Below are 18,721 nucleotides of genomic sequence, written 5' to 3'. Positions count from 1 at the left end.
GGTTTTGGTTTTTATGAATTGTGCTGCTATGAACATACGTGTACATGTATCTTTTTGGATAAGTGTAATTGTGCCCTTAGGATATATTCCCAGGAGAGGAATTACTGGGTCATAAGGAAGATCCATTTTAAGCATTGTGAGCATTGTCCAGACTGCTCTCCACAGGGTTTGGACCACTTTACATTCCCACCAGCAGTATAGAACAGTTCCTTTGTCTCCACAACCTCTCCAGCATTTGTTGCTACTGTCATTTTTAATTTTTTTATTTATAAAAGGGAAACATTGACAAAACCATAGGATAAGTGGGGTACAACTTCACAAAATTTCCACCACCAGACTCCTCCCCTGATTGCTTTCCTATTATTTAACCCTATGGGAGTATGGACCCAAGATCATTGTGGGATGCTGAACATTGAAGGTCTGGCTTCTGTAATTGCTTTACGCCTGAACATGAGTGCTGACAGCTTGATCCATACTCCCAGCCTGTCTCTCTCTTTCCCTAGTGGGGAAGGGCTCTGGGGAAGCAAAGCTCCAAGGCACATTGGTGGGGTTATTTGTCCAGGGAAGTCTGGTCACATCGTGCTAGCATCTGGAACCTGGTAGCTGAAAAGAGAGTTAACATACAAAGCCAAACAAATCATTGAACAATCATGGACCTAAAGGCTGGAATAGTGCAGGTGAAGTGTTGGGGGTCCTCCATTCTGTAGCTAGCTAGTAGGCATATTTTAGTTATATTTCAAAGGGCCTGTACTTACACTAGTGGGTTTTTTTGTTTGTTTTGTTTTGTTTTTTGCCTGAGACTGAAATATGATATGCAGATGGATCCAAGTTATTGTCTGGGGAGATGATATCATTGCTGGAAAAAGGACCAGAAAGTAGAATCAGGGAAGAGAGTAGCTCCCTAATATGGGAAAGAGGTAGCATATGGTTCCTTTTTGTTTCTTTTTTATTTCTTTATTGGAGATTAATGTTTTACAGTTGACAGTAAATATAATAGTTTATACATACATAATATTTCTCATTTTTCCACACAACAATACAATCTCCATTAGGTCCTCTCCCATCCTATTCTAGGACATGAACTCCATCCTCGCCCCCCCCCCCCAAGTCTTTTACTTTGGTGCAATACAACAACTCCAGTTGAAGTTCTGCTTAGTGTTGTTTTCTCTTCTGATTTTGTTTTTCAACTTCTGCCTGTGAATGAGGTCATCCCATTTCCATCCTTTTGTTTCTGACTTATTTCACTTAATATGATTTCTTCAAATTCCATGTTTTTTGTTTTCTGATCCATCTTCCTACTCTGTGCCTTTTAATGGATGAATTTAAGCCATTGACATTTACTGATATTATGGATTTAAGGTATTTCAGTGCCATTATTCAACCTTTTTTGTTCTGATATATGGCATGTATTTTGGTGACATTGTTCCCTCTTTTTTTAAAAAAAATTACTTATTTATTTTCCTTTTTGTTGCCCTTTTTATTGTTGTAGATATTATTGTTGCTATTGATATCATCGTTGTTAGATAGGACAGAGAGAAATGGAGAGAGGAGGGGAAGAGAAAGATAGACACATACCAACTTGCTTCACCACCTGTGAAGTCACTGCCCTGCAGGTGGGGAGCCATGGGCTTGAAGCCGGATCCTTCTGCCAGTCCCCTTTCATTTCATGCCATGTGTGCTTAACCTGCTGCACTACCACCCTACTCCTACATTGTTACTTCTTATAGGAGGTCTTTTAGAATCTCTTTCAGAGCAGGGTTGGTGGTAGTAGCCTCCTTTAACTATTGCTTGTCTGAGAACATATTTTATCCCTACATCTATTGTGTATGTCTGTCTAGCTGGATATACTGTTCTTAAGTTGAAACTCTTTTTCATTGAGAGCTTGATAGATGTCTTGCAATTCTCTTCTGGCCTTTTTGGTTTGTGTGGCAACATCTGATGATAGTCTTATGGGTTCGCTTTATATGTACCTTTTGGTTTTCTCTTGCAGCCTTCAGGATCCTTCTTTTTAATCCTTACTTATTTTCATTGCAACTATGATGTGTCTCGTCTTCATGTCTAGGTTGATTCTATTTGGAACTTTATGGGATTCATGAATCTTAATGTCCTTTCTGTTGTTTAGTTTGGGGAAGTTTTCTTCTACTATTTCCTTTAGGATGCTTTCTTTCCCTTCCTCTCTTTCTTCTTCCTTTGTTAGACAAATTGTGCAAATGTTACTTCTTTTGAGGTCATCCCCTTTGTCTCTGTTATTTTCAGTGTCTCTCAATCTCATTTTTTGGCTCAGTTACCTCTTTCTTAGTTTTCTCTGGCTAATTATGTTTTCTTCCTCTCTTAATCTGCTTTCCTTTCCCTCAGTTTTCTTCTTCAGTTCAGTTATTATTATTTTTACCTTGCTCAGTTATAGTATTAGCTTGCACTATTAGCTGGCTCAGCTACTTTAGTTTTAAGTTCTCTAATTACCTTGAAATAACTAGTATTTTCTTTCAGGATATCATTTGTTATTTCTCTGTTTCTGATAGTTTTACCTCAAAAGCTTTCCTCACTCCTGTGATTAAAGTATCAATTAATGTTTGCATATTTTCATCATTTTTAGTTGAGTCTGTCTTACTTGGAATTTCTTCTGGGCTCCTGTTCTGAACCATTGTGGCTGCTGATTTAACTGTTTTTGATTTGATCTTTTTTATTGGTGTGGTTTGTATTTTTCTGACCTGTCTTATCATTTAAGTTCTTGTATGAGCAAATGCCACACCAAACCAATGTCCTTTCACAAATGAAATCACAAACCTCAGAAAGTATGATAACAACAGAAGCAAAGATTAATGCATTTCAACAAAAAACATTTAGCCAAGCATGCCTCCACTCCAAAAACAAAACACACACAAAAAAACAAGAACAAAAAGGAGAAAGAAAACAAAAACAAGACAAAGAAAAAATGAACAATTACGAAAATCAGCAATCAACATTAAACTCTAGAGATAGTGGGAAGAGAAAAGAAAGGAGAAGAGAGAGAGGAAAAAGTTCACTCTAAGTCAGACTTCTTTTCACAAGATAATTCACAAACAAGTGTAAATTAATAAAGAAAATACATCAGCAAAAATAAAAACAATTTTTAAATCAGTGAGGAGGAAAGAAAAAGGAAAGCAGAGAAAAGAGAAAAACAAGATCCTTCCACATTAGAGAGAACACCCAATAACCAGTCAATGGAAAAACAACAACAGCTAACTTTGGTCAACCCAGAAAGAAAGAAAAACAGACAATAGAAAGAAAAATAAAAGAAAAATAGAGAAAAATAAAAAGCCTTAACAATCATTCTGCTGATGAAACTACTCCAGATTGGCTGCAAACAACTTTGCTCCCCTCCTAAACAAAGAAAAAACACACGATTACAAGAAGAAGCTATCAAATAAACTCAAGAGAAACAGATAAATAAATAAAGAGAAACAGATAAATAAATGAAAGAGAAACAGATAAATAAACGAAAGAGAAACAGATAAATTAACCCAGGCAAAACCAAAGGAGACTTTTCTCACAGTGCCAGCAGAGGCAGAGTTTGGTTAGGTGTTCAGCCACTCAGAGCTCCAGCACCCTTCAAAAAGAAAAAAAAAGTGTCTTTGCTTAGGAATAGTTCCCTTCCTGCTGATCTTGGAATCTTGATAAAGAGATTAATTTCACAGGAGAGCCTCTCTGTCTGAAGCTGGCTTCCTCTCCATTCTGGTGTGGGGATTGGTCTTGAGGATGGGTGCAGAGGGGAATATCAAAGCCCACAGGCCCAATGAACTCAATGTTTCCTCTGTCCTTTTCAGACTCAGTTTGCCAGCCTAAGAATGGTTTCTAGGGCTCTTCTTTGGTTCCACCTTGATCCCCCTGGGACTCATTCTTCACCTTTGGCCATGAAATTCTACCCTCACCTGAAATTCCCATGTTAACATCAGACTCCTTGCAGAGCTCATGCCAGGTGTTGTCTCTAAGCTGCCATCTTGGCCCCAACTTTTAATTTCACCACTACCTTTTTCTTCTTTTCCCCCATTAGACATTTAAGCAGGAATGTAAAAAATCACTCTGATAAATGTAGAAGAGGGAAATGAATCCACTTTTTTGTCATCCATGCATTTCATTTTATTATTAATTATTATTATTATCATTATTTTAAACGCTACCAGTATTAATGCTGAAGCATTGTGCCTTCATGTTGAATCCAATACCACTAGCAGTCATAGGCCACATTTTTTCTTTCTTTTATATGAGAAGGTAGGGAGAGGGTGAAAAAGATGGAGAGAGAAAGACACCTTCTGTACTGCTTCACCTCTGCAGGTCAGGACCAGAGATTTGAACCTGGCTCCTTGTGTATGGTAATGTGTGCATTCAACTAGATATACCACTGTTTGTCCCCCATGCATTCTGTTTTTCAAAGTAATTTGTATATTTGAGATAGATAATCAATTAGGGAAGTAGGTAGATAAATAGATGATAGATAGGTAGATGTTATATCATAAAGCATATGGTGATTTCAGGAATATAATATGGCATTTCTTTTTTTTTAACTTTTTATTTAAGAAAGGATTAGTGAACAAAAGCATAAGGTAGGAGGGGTACAACTCCACACAATTCCCACCACCCAATCCCCATAACCCACCCCCTCCCATGGTAGCTTTCCCATTCTCTATCCCTCTGGGAGCATGGACCCAGGGTCGTTGAGGGTTGCAGAAGGTAGAAGGTCTGGCTTCTGTAATTGCTTCCCCGCTGAACATGGGCGTTGACTGCTCAGTCCATACTCCCAGCCTGCCTCTCTCTTTCCCTAGTAGGGTGTGTCTCTGGGGAAGTTGAGCTCCAGGACACGTTGGTGGGGTCTTCAATCCAGGGAAGCCTAGCCAGCATCCTGGTGGCATCTGGAACCTGGTGGTTGAAAAGAGAGTTAACATATGAAGCCAAACAATTTGTTGAGAAATCATGGATCCCAAGCTTGGAATAGTGGAGAGGAAGTGTTAGGGAGGTACTCACTGCAAACTCTAGTGTAATCCTGCTTTCAGGTATATATTTTGCAGTAGTTTATGGATACGTGTGCACATAAGCTCTCTCTCACAGAAACTGGTGTATATCTAGGTTATGGGACTTTGTTAGAAAGTGAACTACCTGAGATGAAATTAGAGTGTACTATTAAAGGAAAGGTCTCACCCGAGTAATGAAGGTGAAGGGTTGTCATTCCACACGTGAAGTCTCTGGATACAGTCTGAGGTGAAGCATGTTGAGATGGCAATCGTTGCTTTGGTTAGGTTGTGATCGGTGGATGCAATATTATTTGGTTTGGATTGGGAGATGCATACGGGAAAGTGGGCCCTATCCAAGGGTTCCAGGACTGGGGGAAGTAGGGGCTCTATAGTGAAGATGTGAGGTTCCTGCTGTCTTAGGGTTCAAAAAGACAATCAATAGTTAATATTATCATCACATTATTTGTTAATTGGGTTAACTTTGAAAAGTCCCTTTGTTATGGTTTGCTGTACAGTACCCAGTATGTTGTATATAGCTGTGCTATTGGAAGCTTCTAATCTACTTGGTCTAGGCTTTTGAGAGAGTCCGCATATCAAATACATAGCCTATATATTAAAAAGATGCAGTTTGTCTTTTGAGAAACTTTGAGACATACAGTTGACTTCCCCCTCTCATATTAATTAACTACTGATTTATATGTCTACATTTTGCTAGGAGTGTACATAAACACCATTCCCACCACCAAAGGACTGTGACCCATCCCTCCCGCCCACTCCCACCCCCCACTGGCCCAGGAAGCTGCATGTCTACCCCTCACCACTGGGTTTTTACTTTGGTGCCCTACTTACAATTTGATCAGGTCCTGCTTTTAGTTTCCCTTTCAGATCTTCTAAGTCAGCTTCTGTTGATGAGTGGGATCATTCCATACTCATCTTTATCTTTCTGACTTAGTTCACTTAACCTAATTCCTTCTAGCTCTGTACAAGATGGGTCAGAGAAGGTGGGTTCATTGTTCTTGATAGCTGCATAGTATTCCATTGTGTATATATACCACAGCTTTCTCAGCCACTCATCTGGTGTTGGGCACCTGGGTTGCTTCCAGGTTTTAGCTATTATGAATTGTGCTGCTATGAACATAGGAGTACACACCTCTTTTTGGTTGGGTGTTATGGAGTCCTTGGGGTATAACCACAGGGGAGGAATTATTGGGTCATATGGAAGGTCCATGTCTAGCCTTCTGAGAGTTTTCCAGACTGCTCTCCACAGAGGCTGTACCAATTTACATTCCCACCAGCAATGTTAAAGGGTTACTCTGTCCCCACATCCTCTCCAGCATTTGTTGCTGCTGTCCTTTTTGATGTATGCCATTCTTACAGGAGTGAGGTGGTATCTTAGTGTTGTCTTAATTTTCATTTCTCTGAGAATCAGTGACCTAGAGCAGTTTTTCATATGTTTGTTAGCCTTTTGGATCTCCTCTGTGGTGAATGTTTTGTTCATATCGTCTGCCCATATTTGAATGGGGTCATTGGCTTTTGGGGGGCTATGTTTGCTAAGCTCTTTATATATTTTGGTGATTAGTTTCTTGTCTGATGTCTGGCATGTGAAGATCTTCTCCCATTCTGTGAGGGGTCTCTCTGTTTGTTTAATAGTTTCTTTGGATGTGCAGAAGCTTTTCAATTTGATGTAGTCCCATTGGTTTGTTTCTGCTTTGGTCTTCCTTGCAATTGGGTTTGATTCATCAAAGATGTTCTTGAGGTGTATGTGAGAAAGTGTTTTACGAATGTTTTCCTCTAAGTATTTGATTGTTTCTGGTCTGACATCTAGGTCTTTGATCCATTTGGAGTTGATTTTTGTTTCTGGTGAGATAAAGTGGTTCAATTGCATTCTTCTGCATGTTTCAACCCAGTTTTCCCAGCAACATTTTTTGAAGGGAGCCTCCTTTTTCCATTTAATCCTTTGGGCCCCCTTATCAAAGATTAGATGCCCATAGGTGTTGGTATTTACTTCTGGGCTTTCAATTCTGTTCCACTGGTCTGTGTGCCTATTTTTGTTCCAGTACCATGCTGCTTTGATGATGATGGCTTTATAATATAGTTTAAGGTCTGGGAGTGTGATGCCTCCATTTCTGTTTCTTTTCCTTAAGATGGTTTTGGCAATTCTAGGTGTTTTCAGGTTCCAGATAAATGATTGTAGTGTTTGTTCTATTCTCTTAAAGAAGCCTGGTGGAACTTTGATGGGTATTGCATTAAATTTGTATATGGCTCTGGGGAGAATATTCATTTTGATGATATTTATTCTTCCAATCAATGAGCATGGGATATCTTTCCATTTCTTGGTATCAGTTTCTATCTCCTTGAGTAGCGACTCATAGTTTTCAGTATACAAGTCTTTCACTTCTTTGGTCAACTTTATTCCTAGGAATTTGATTGATTTTGCTGAAACAGTAAATGGGAGTGATTTCTGGATGTCTTCTTCTTCAGACTTAGTGTTTGCATAAAGAAATGCTACTGATTTTTGTACATTGATTTTGTAGCCTGATACCTTGCTATATTGCCTAACAACTTCCAGTAATTTTCTACTGGATTCTTTAGGTCTTTCTATGTATACTATCATATCATCTGCAAATAGTGAGATCTTGACTTCTTCCCTTCCAATCTGTATCCCTTTGATATCTTTCTCTTGCCTGATTGCTATGGCAAGAACTTCCAATACTATGTTGAAGAGTAACGATGACAGTGGACAGCCCTGTCTAGTCCCCGATCTGAGGGGGAATGCTTTCAGCTTCTGTCCATTGAGTATGATGTTGGCTGTAGGTTTGCTATATATAGACTCCACTATCTTGAGGAATTTCCCATCTATTCCCATTCTTTGTAGAGTTTTGAGCATGAATGGGTGTTGGATTTTGTCAAAGGCTTTCTCTGCATCTATTGAGATAATCATGTGGTTTTTGGATTTGCTTTTATTGATGTGATGAATGACATTGATTGATTTACGGATGTTGAACCAGCCTTACATTCCTGGGATGAATCCCACTTGGTCATGATGAACAATCTTTTTGATGTGTTCTGTATCCGGTTGGCCAAGATCTTGTTTAATATTTTGGTATCTATGTTCATCAGAGATATTTGTCTGTAATTTTCCTTTTTTGTTCTGTCCCTATCAGCTTTTGGTATCAGGGTGATGTTGGCTTCATAAAAGGTGGAAGGGAGTATTCCTGTTTCTTCAATCTTATGGAATAGCTTAAGAAGTATGGGTATTAACTGTTTCCTGAAAGTTTTGTAGAATTCGTTTGTGAAGCCATCTGGTCCAGGACTTTTGTTGTTGGGGAGATTCTTAATAACGGTTTCAATTTCTTTGTCTGTGATTGGTGCATTTAGATTTTGTAGTTCTTGGTTCAGTTTTGGAAGTGCATATGCTTCTAGGAATTGTTCCATTTCTTCCAGATTCTCTAGCTTGGTGGCATATCGTTCTTTATAGAAGTTTCACAGAATTTTCTGGATTTCTGTGGTGTCAGTTGTGATATCTCCTGCAACGTTTACAATTCTATTAATTTGAGTCTTTTCTCTTTTTTTTTTTGGTGAGTCTGGCTAGGGGTTTGTCAATTTTGTTTAATCTTTCAAAGAACCAACATTTGGCTTTTGTATGGTTCTTTTATTTTCGATGTTGTTTATTTCTGCTCTAACTTTAGTGATTTCTGTCCTTCTGGTTGCTTTAGGGTTCCTTTGTTCCTCTTCCTCTAAGTCCTTGAGGTGTGTAGTAAGGTCGTTCATTTGGGCTTCTTCTTGGTGTTTAATATGTGATTGTATGGCTATAAGTTTCCCTCTCAGTACTGCTTTCGCTGTGTCCCAAATATTTTGATAGGTTGTGTCTTCATTTTCATTAGTTTCCAGGAACATTTGAATTTCCTGTTTGAGTGAGTCTCTGACCCAGTGGTTCTTAAGGATCATGTTGTTTAGTTTCCAAATTCTATGTCTTTTAATAATTTTCCGTTTGTTGTTAAAAGTTAGTTTTACTCCACTGTGGTCTGAGAAGATACTTGGGATGATTTCAATGCTCTTGAATTTATTGATGCTGTCTTTGTGGCCTAACATGTGGTCTATCCTTGAGTATGTGTTATGTGGATTTGAAAAGAAGGTGTATTCCAGTTTTTTGGGGTGGAGGAGTCTGAAAATGTCCAAGAGGTCTAGTCTGTCAATCTCTTCATTCAATTCTCTTGTAGATTTATTGGTTCTCTGCTTTGTTGATCTGTCTAAGTGTGAGAGTGGGGTATTGATGTCTCCCACTATTATTGTATTACTATTGATGTATTTTTGAAATTCTTTCAGTAGATGCTTAATGTATTTAGATGGTCCCTCGTTGGGTGTATAGATGTTAATAATTGTTAAGTCTTCTTGGCTGATTTATCCTCTAATCATTATGTAATGTCCTTGCCTATCTTTTATTACTTTATTTAATTTAAAATCTATCGTGTCTGAGATGAGAATGGCTGTTCCTGCCCTTTTTTGTGGACCGTTAGCCTGTATGATAGTTTTCCATCCTTTCACTTTAAGTCTGTGTTTATCATGTTGTGGCAGATGGGATTCTTGCAAGCAGCATATGGTTGGGTTATGTTTTCTGATCCATCCCCCCACCCTGTGCCTTTTGATGGGTGAGTTTAAGCCATTGACATTTACTGATATTATGGATTTAATGTATTGTAGTGCCATTGTTCTAAAAAACAATTTGTTTACTCTGATATATTACAAGTATTATAGTGATGTTCTTGTTTATAAGAGGTCTTTTAGTACCTCTTTCAAGGCCGGCTTGGTGATAGTTGCCTCCTTTAACTGTTGTTTGTCTAAGAAGGTTCTGATCCCTCCATCTAGCTTGAATGAAAGTCTAGCAGGATATATTATCCTTGGTTGAAACCCTTTTTCATTCAGGGCTCGATAGATATCTTGCCACTCCCTTCTGGATTTTAGAGTTTGAGTTGAGAAATCTGCAGATAGTCTTATGGGTTTTCCCCTGTATGTGACTTTTTGTTTCTCTCTTGCAGCCTTTAGGATCCTTTCTTTATCCTTACTTCTTCTCATTGTGACTATGATGTGTCTTGGTGTCTTCAGGTCTGGGTTGATTCTGTTTGGTACTCTCTGGGCCTCTTGAACCTTGATATCCTTTCTGTTATTCAGGTCTGGGAAGTTTTCTTGTATTATTTCCTCTAGAATGTTTGCTTCCCCTTCCTCTCTTTCTTCCTCTGGCAGGCCAATTATACGAATGTTACTTCTTTTGAGATCATCCCATATGTCCCTGTTGTTGTTTTCCGTGTCTCTCAATCTCTTTTTAAGCTCTTTCACCTCTTTCTTAGTTTTCTCTAACTCATCCTCTGTCTGACTAATTCTGTTTTCTGCTTCTGTTAGTCTGCTTTCCCTTGCCTCAGCTTCTTTCTTCATTACAGCTATTTCAGCTTTCAGTTCTCCAATTGTCTCAAGATAATCAGTATTTTCCTTGGGGGTCTCAACTGTTGTTTCCCTAATACTGCCATTCCTTTCCTCCAATGTTGTTTTCATTTCTGTGATTAATAAGTTTATTATTGCTTGCATACTTTTCTTATCTATGGTTACTTCTGACTGATTTGTGGTTTCTTCTGGGCTCTTGTCTTCATTCATTGGGGTAGCAGTTTTATTTGTTTTTAATCTACCCATTTTTTATTTATGTGTTTCTCCCTTTTTTTTATGCTGTTGTTCCTCAGTTGTTGTGTTTTGAACACAAGTAACACTGTACTAAATACCTTTATGACAATTGCACTCACTAACCTCCGGAATTACAGTAGCAACTGAAGTAAATATTGAAGTAGTTTAATCGTTACCAGTTAGCCAATTTCTCCAGTCCGTGAAAAAATAGTAACCAAATCCCAGTGGAGAAAGAGAAAAGAAAGAGAGGATAGCAAGAATAGACAGTTATGCAAATCTACTATCCAGTGTATATTCTAGGGGTAACAAGAGTGTAAAGGGAACTAGAGCAGAGATACACACATAGAGAGTCCACTCTGGGTCAGATTTCTTCCCCAAAGCAATTCACAAATTCAGAAAGGCAAAGAAGAAAGAAGTGTATGACAAGATTAAAGAAAAAAAGAGAGAGAGATAGAGAGAGATAAGAGAGAGAAAAGGGAGAAGATAAGAAGAAGAGTTGTAATTAAAGAGCAGTGCGAGGAACTTCCCAAATGTGTATCAGTGAATTTAAAAAAAGAAAAAAAAACACACCCTGTTTGGTGGTATGGGGTATCCTGCTAGTAGCTGGTCCCAGGCATTGCTTATGGGGGGGGGGCGGCGGGAAGGATGTATGCTTGAAAATTAAAAGGAAGAAAAAAGAATTTTTTCCCCTACTCTAATTCTTAACCCAAATTAAGTTATAGACACCTCCTTGGTGTTACCGCTATGGCCCCTTATTGGCTGGCCTGCTAAAGTCAGAAAATCCTATTGTTTACAGGAGATGTGTCCGGAGCTCAAAGGCTAGCTGCTTCTCAGTCCGCCATCTTCCGGGAAACCCCCCCCCTCCAGACTTTTTTAAAGGATTTCTCAAAAATGAAAACTAGCTCCAAGTCCTTTGAACCAATGAGAGCTATACTCAAGAAGTCTTTGGATCCGCCCTCAGGGTCGCGGTGGACCCTGGAGACTCCTAAGAGGAAGCCCCCGAGCTAAAGTGCTCTCTTTGGGTCCTCTGCCCGCCGCGCTCTGCAACAGGCGGAGGAGCCGTCTTCCTGGGCTGACGGAGGACAATGCCCGGCCCACTTGCCTTGCCCGGCGCCGCCTGGGAATTCTGGAGCCCCGCTAGTCTGTGTCACCTTTACTCTAATTCTTAACCCAAATTAAATTGTAATCACTTCTTTGGTGTCACCCCTTATTGACTGGCCTGCTAAAGGCAGAAAATCCTACCGTTGCCGACGATGCGATCAGAGCACTCGCTGTTAGCGACTTCTCAGTCCGCCATCTTCCTAACTCCTCAATATGACATTTCTAAGCTTTCATGTATGGAAAACAATATTCGTTGTAAAAATACTGTGATATCTCCCCATCTTTCCATGCCTGTTATCTTGGAGTAATTTCTCCAAATTGACCAGGGTCATCCATAACTCAGAAATAGTCTATATAGAGAAAAAATTAATAAAAAGCCTTAAGATGTACTACCTTATTATCCCAGATCTTTCACTGAGTAGGCCCTTTATAGATTACTAGAGTAGTTTGCATGGGAGTATAAATTATTCTAGTAGGAAATAAATGAATTTGAAGCAGACAATAAGTAGGCACTTTGGTCCCAGCATAGCTTCTGGACTCTCTAGATATATTTGCTAAGTTAGTGAGATTTTATTTTGGAAAGGAGGATAGTTTTTAAAAATATTTATTATTTTTTTCCCTTTTGTTACCCTTGTTGTTTTATTGTTGTAGTTATTATTGTTGTCATTATTGTTGGCTAGGACAGAGAGAAATGGAGAGAGGAGGGGAAGACAGGTAGGGAGAGAGAAAGATAGACACCTGCAGACTTGCTTCACTGCTTGTGAAATGACTCCCCTGCAGGTGGAGAGCCGGGGGGCTCAAACTGTGATCCTTATGTTGGTCCTTGTGCTTTGCACCACCTGCACTTAACCCTCTGTGCTACCGCCTGGCTCCCAGAGGTTACTTTTTAAAAGATTTGTGCATTCGGTTCATGAGGGAGGGAAAAGGAGGCCAAAATACGTTAATGATATCTATGACACTGGGAATCAAACCTGAACTTTGTGCATGCAAGAAATGTCCTGTATACACTGAGCCACCTGCCCAGTCACTGAAGGATATTTTTGGCTAAAAGGAGAAAGGATAATGAGTTCCAGAATATGACTAAGGACAGATATAGGTTATGTAACTGTGTAAAGCAGAAAAGTTCTCAGCATCTGGAACTTACAAGAAAGGCATAAGCCTATTCTAAAGACCTCCAGTCGTTAAAACTCTTCAGTATTAAGACACATTGATTTGTCTGAAAATTATTTCCCTAACCCTGGAAAAGGTCAAGCAAAAGACATATTAACACTTATCAATGGTGTCACCAGAGAAGATATACTCACTGGGTAGGAGTTAAACTAAATGATCCTTGAAGTGTTTCCTAACAATTAGAAGCCATACTTAGTGAAGGGTGAGATGGAAGTGTATTTGGTACATAATGAAATTATATACCATTTTTTTCTATTCCAGTGACTCAAATAAGTTCTTCCAGAAGACCTCCAGCCGAATTGGGGGTACTTACTGGAAAGTTCGATATGAAGCCTTCCAAGATGAAACATTCCAGGAAAAGATACAGCTTGAGGAAGATAAGCATCTTGGAATTCTTGGTGAGGAATTGTTAACTTATGAAATTTTCTCACTAGAGCCAAAGAATTGGGAACATTTAGAAATTGGAGCCTGAGGATGACTGAGTTACCAAGATTTCCAAAGTGAGCCCCAAGAAATGAATATTTTATGGAAAGGGAAATGGATTTTAATGGATTTATGAAACACTAGGTTAAATCTAGTCACAAATGTCCCTTGCTGTATAGCTGCTCTTGCTTAATCATATGAATTTATTTAATTTATTTAATCACTATAAATCTCCCAAATAAGACTAGACTATGTAACAATTTTAGCATTATACTACTGAATTTTTTTTTGCGTGAATGTCTTCCACCACCACTGTTATACTAATCTCTTTTAGAATTGCTTTTATAGGTATATTTCTGAAGAAATTTATAAGGCAATAAAACTGTCCATATTCTTGGCAACTTTATGGCCTCAGGAGCTGATTGGCACAAATGTGCTTGCTATAGTGAAGAATGCAGAACAAGGCTTCAGGTCTGACATTAGAAAGTATACTGGGAAGTTAAAACACTAACTTGAGTTGGTATAGCAAGATGAAGTATGTCTTTTTTATTTTTTATTTATTTATTTAAGAAAGGAGACATTAACAAAACCATAGAATAAGAGGGGTACAGTTCTGCACAATTCCCATAACCCGACCTCCACATCCCACCCCCTCCCCTGATAGCCTTCCCATTCTCTATCTCTCTGGGAGTATGTATCCAGGGTTGTTGTGGGTTGCAGAGGGTGGAAGGTCTGGCTTCTGTAATTGCTTCCCCGCTGAACATGGGCCTTGACTGGTCGATGCATACTCCCAGTCTGTCTCTCTCTTTCCCTAGTAGGGTGGGGCTCTGAGGAAGTGGTGCTCCAGTACACACTGATGGGTTCATCTGTCCAGGGAAGTCTAGTCAGCATCCAGAACCTGGTGGTTGAAAAGAGAGTTAACATACAAAGCCAAACAAATTGTTGAACAATAATGGACCTAAATACTGTAATAGTGCAAATGAAGTGTTGGGGGTATTCCCTGCATGCTCTTGTATACTTCTGCTTTCAGGTATATATTTTTCCCCTAGTTTATGGGCATGGGTGAACCTATGCTCTATCTCAGAGCATGCTTCACTTCAGACTGTGACCAGAGACTTCAGGTGTGGAATGACAACCCTTTAGCTTCATCACTCGGGTGAGACCTTTCCTTTCATAGTATTCTCTAATTCTGTTCCAGGTGTTCCACTCCCCAATAAAGTCCCCAAACATAGATATAGTACAGGTCCCCTGAGAAGTATGTCTTAATCACTTGGTGGAGCTAGAGAATAGATAAGATGGGAGAAAATATTGAGAATTCTGGGAAGAGGTATGTGCCATTTGACTCTAGCTCTTAACATTGACAACTGGCCTTACACAATTCAGATAGGGAGATATAAGGATTATAAATCCACTTTGGGAAAGATGGTTTGTGGTATGTATCAAGGAGCTAACATTAAGTGATGCTCAGTATGGACTGTGTGTGTGTGTGTGTGTGTGTGTGTGTGTGTGTGTGTGTGTGTGTTGTATCGGCACAATTCCACTACTACTGGTTCTTTTTTAAGTGAGATAGAGACAGAGTGAAAATGAAAAGCATCACAGCCTCTATGGTGAATGCTATTACCATATAAAGGGCTTAAAGCCAGGTCCTTGTGCATGGCAAAGTATGTGCTGTACTAAGTGAAATATCTCCCAGATCTCCCAACTCCAGTTTTTCTTTCCATTTAATTTCTCCTCTCCTCTCCCCTCCTCTCCTCTCCTCTCCTCTCCTCTCCTCTCCTCTCCTCTCCTCTCCTCTCCTCTCCTCTATCATCTACTTTCCTCTCCTCTCATCTACTTTCCTCTCCTCTCATCTACTTTCCTCTCTCTCTCTCTCTCTTCTCTTCTCTTCTCTTCTCTCTCTCCTCAGGGTTATTGCTGGGGCTCAGTGCTGGAACTATGAATCCACTGCTTCTGGTGATAATTTTTCATTATTTTTTTATTGGATAGAACAGAGAGAAATTGAGGGGGTAGAAGAGTAAAACGAGAGAGGGATAGGGAGATACCTTCAGACCTGCTTCACCACAGCACTTAAGGTCCCTTCAGTGTGATGGGGGCTGAAATCAAATCTAGGTCATGCACATGATAAAACAGCACACTATCTAGTTGAGTTATTTTTCTGGCTCTCATTATCACTGTATATATGGTTTACTATTTACTCTGCAGTGTCTTTAAATGCACACTTAATTTTTTTTTCAAGGGATCTAAGATGTCTAATTTTTATTTTGTTGTCTCTTTGGTCTCATAGCCAAGAAAATTGTAAAGTCCAATGTCATGAAGATTTTTCTCTAACTTGTCTTCTAAGCATCACATTGTTTTAAATCTTACATTTGTAATTTTGATACAGTTTATAATAAGTTTTTAAATATTTATGTATTCCTTTTTTATTGCCCTTTTTATTGTTGTAGTTATTGATGTTGTTGTTGGGCAGGACAGAGAGAAATGGAGAGAGGAGGGGAAAACAGAGAGGGGGAGAGAAATATAAACACCTGCAGACCTGCTTCAGAGCTTGTGAAGCTACTCCCCTGCAGGTGGGGAGCCGAGGGCTCGAACTGGGATCCTTACACTGATCCTTTCGCTTTGCACCAGCTGCACTTAACCACTGCACTACCACTGATTCCTTTGTTTTTATAAGGTTTTTTTTTTTGGAGACCTATGGCTACATTTTCATTGCAATTAATCTTTATTTATTTATTTAAGAAAGGAGACATTAACAAAACCATAGAATAAGAGGGGTACAATTCTGCACAATTCCCATAACCCAATCTCCATATCCCATCCCCTCCCCTGATAGCCTTCCCATTCTCTATCTCTCTGGGAGTATGGATCCAGGGTTGTTGTGGGTTGTAGAGGGTGGAAGGTCTGGTTTCTATAATTGCTTCCCTGTTGTTGAGTGTTGGCTGAAGAGTAGAGAGAGAGGGGATCCAGAGCGAAGAGGAAACATAAATTTTTATTTGCGCTGGCACCTCAGAGTTGGGTGCTAGAGAGGCAGGTTGGGCCACTTGGAGGTAGTGAAAATGGCCGCCTCACACAGTAACCTTTCCTGCGTCTGAACACCAGAGTGAAGTGCTGGCAAAAGAGTGAGGTGCAGAAGAAGGGCTTTTATAGGAGTAGCTTTCGCGAGAATGGGAAGAGGGAGGAGTAACCATAGCACTCCAGGATAGGATAATAACTCTCGTGAGAATGGGAGGGGGGAGGAGTAACCAAAGCACTCCAAATATAGTGGGGATATGGACAATGCCCTGAGGGCACAACTTGGCTGAACAGGCACTCTGAGAATGTCCCAACTCTCGGCAGGAACTAGCAGTAGCCTGAGGGGACAACATGGTAGATGTGACTGCATTGGCACAATTTCCCAGCACTTCCCCGCTGAACATGGGCCTTGACTGGTCAACGCATACTCCCAGTCTGCCTCTCTCTTTCCCTAGTAGGGTGGGGCTCTGAGGAAGTGGCACTCCAGTACACATTGATGGGGTCATCTGTCCAGGGAAGTCTGGTCAGCATCTTGCTGACATCCGGAACCTGATGGCTGAAAAGAGAGTTAATATACTTTTGGGGTGTCTCTCTCCTTCTCCGGCAGGGTGGTCTCCAGGGAAAAGGTAACGGGCTGGTTCTTTCTCGCTCATGACAGGGGTGACACGAAGTAAAAGACACCAGGGGACTCTTAGTGTGAATCTAGAATCTGAGTCCTTGATTCCCAGAATCCTAGAGTCCGTTTACTAGCAAAATTGACATGAGTTAAATAGAAAAGCAATGGAGGTAATTATTGTTGAAATATGACAGAAATTACTGGTTTCTTAACAGTCAGCATGCCCCCAAGGTAGGGGGCTGGTATGACAGGAATTGATGAGATACAAAACGGTTATTTTCCATGACACAAGCAACTTAATTATCCAAAGGTATTTGAGAGAAGCATAGGGGTTAAACCCATAGGGTGAGACAGAAAGAAGATGAATATCAAAAGGCCATATAGTTTGGAATTTCTCTTGTCTGGGGTCTGAGGTGTGTGATGAAGTGTGCGATAAGGTGTGTTCTTCTGTGATCAGAAGGTGACTTTGAATGAGTGAATCTGCGGCCATGTGGCCTGCAGTTAATGGAGGGAAGTACTGTGGTATCTGTGGGCCTGAGAGTCAAGAAGGAAAGAACCAAGTCTGAGTTTCCCCCCTTATGCTCACCTCAGTTGAGAGAGACTTACCAAGAGGTTATCTTCTCAGACCTCCATCCAAAGATGGGGGTGGTTCTCCCTAAGCTCTATCAGGCTTACACATGTTCCCAACACAAAGGCAAACAAATTGTTGAACAATCATGGAGCTAAAGACTGGAATAGTGCAGATGAAGTGTTGGGGGGTATACCCTGCATGCTCTTGCGTACTTCTGCTTTCAGGTATATATTTTTCCCCTAGTTTATGGGCACGGGTGAACCTATGCTCTATCTCAGGGGACCTGGACTATATCTAGGTTTGGGGACTTTATTGGGGAGTGGAACACCTGGAATGGAATTAGAGAATACTATGAAAGGGAAGGTCTCACCCAAGTGATGAAGCTGAAGGGTTGACATTACACACCTGAAGTCTCTGGTCACAGTTTGAAGTGAAGCATGCTGGGGTGGCGTTAGTTGCGTTGATTAGGTTGTGATCTGCAGATGCAATATTATTTGATTTGAACTGAGAGCAGCATGCAGAAAAGTGGGCCCCACCCTAAGGTTCCAGGACTGGGGGAAATATAGGCTCTATAGTGGAAATGTGAGGTTCCTGTTGTCTTAGGGTTCAAGAAGACAATGGATAGTTATTGTTATCATCACATTATTTGGTGATAGGGTTAACTTTGAAAAATCCCTTTGATAGGGTTTGGGGTATAATACCCAGCATCTTGTATATCTGTGCTACTGGTTGCTTCTGTTCTCCCTGGTCTAGGCTTTTGGGAGAGACAACATATCAAAGACTCAGCCTATGTATTAAAAAGACTCAGTCTGTGTTTTAAGAAGTTCTAGACATATGATCAGTTTTTCGCCTCTCATATTAATTAAATAGTGGTTTATATGTTTACACTTTAATAGTATTGTACATAAACACCACTCCCATCACCAAAAGACTGTGTCCCATCCACACCCCCCACCCCGCCCCCCACCCCCCCTGTGTTTTATAAAGTTTTTATAGGTATGTTAGATAAGCATCCATCTTTATTATTTTCTTTGTCTTTTTACTGAAGGTTAATGGTTTATAGTACAATTGTTGACAAATAGGTGCGATTTCTCGTCTCCACTTAACAGGAGTTTGCAAAACATTCTTATCTCCAGCTTAGGATTTTTTCCACCATAATGCACATCTTCATTTTTT

At 40.0% G+C, this 18,721-nt stretch overlaps 1 protein-coding gene across 1 annotated transcript in view; it reads left to right on the top strand.

The window, feature by feature from the left end:
• The window catches only part of HEPH (hephaestin), a 209,323-nt gene that overhangs the window by 22,384 nt on the left and 168,218 nt on the right, over positions 1-18,721 (top strand). The window contains exon 7 of the mRNA XM_007535595.2: positions 13,188-13,324. Coding sequence (XP_007535657.2) covers positions 13,188-13,324 — 137 coding nt within the window. The remainder of the gene's footprint in view (positions 1-13,187; positions 13,325-18,721) is intronic.

Source organism: Erinaceus europaeus, chromosome X (genome assembly GCF_950295315.1).
Source record: "Erinaceus europaeus chromosome X, mEriEur2.1, whole genome shotgun sequence".
Taxonomy (NCBI): domain Eukaryota; kingdom Metazoa; phylum Chordata; class Mammalia; order Eulipotyphla; family Erinaceidae; genus Erinaceus; species Erinaceus europaeus.
This window is presented reverse-complemented; position numbering and strand designations above follow the sequence as displayed.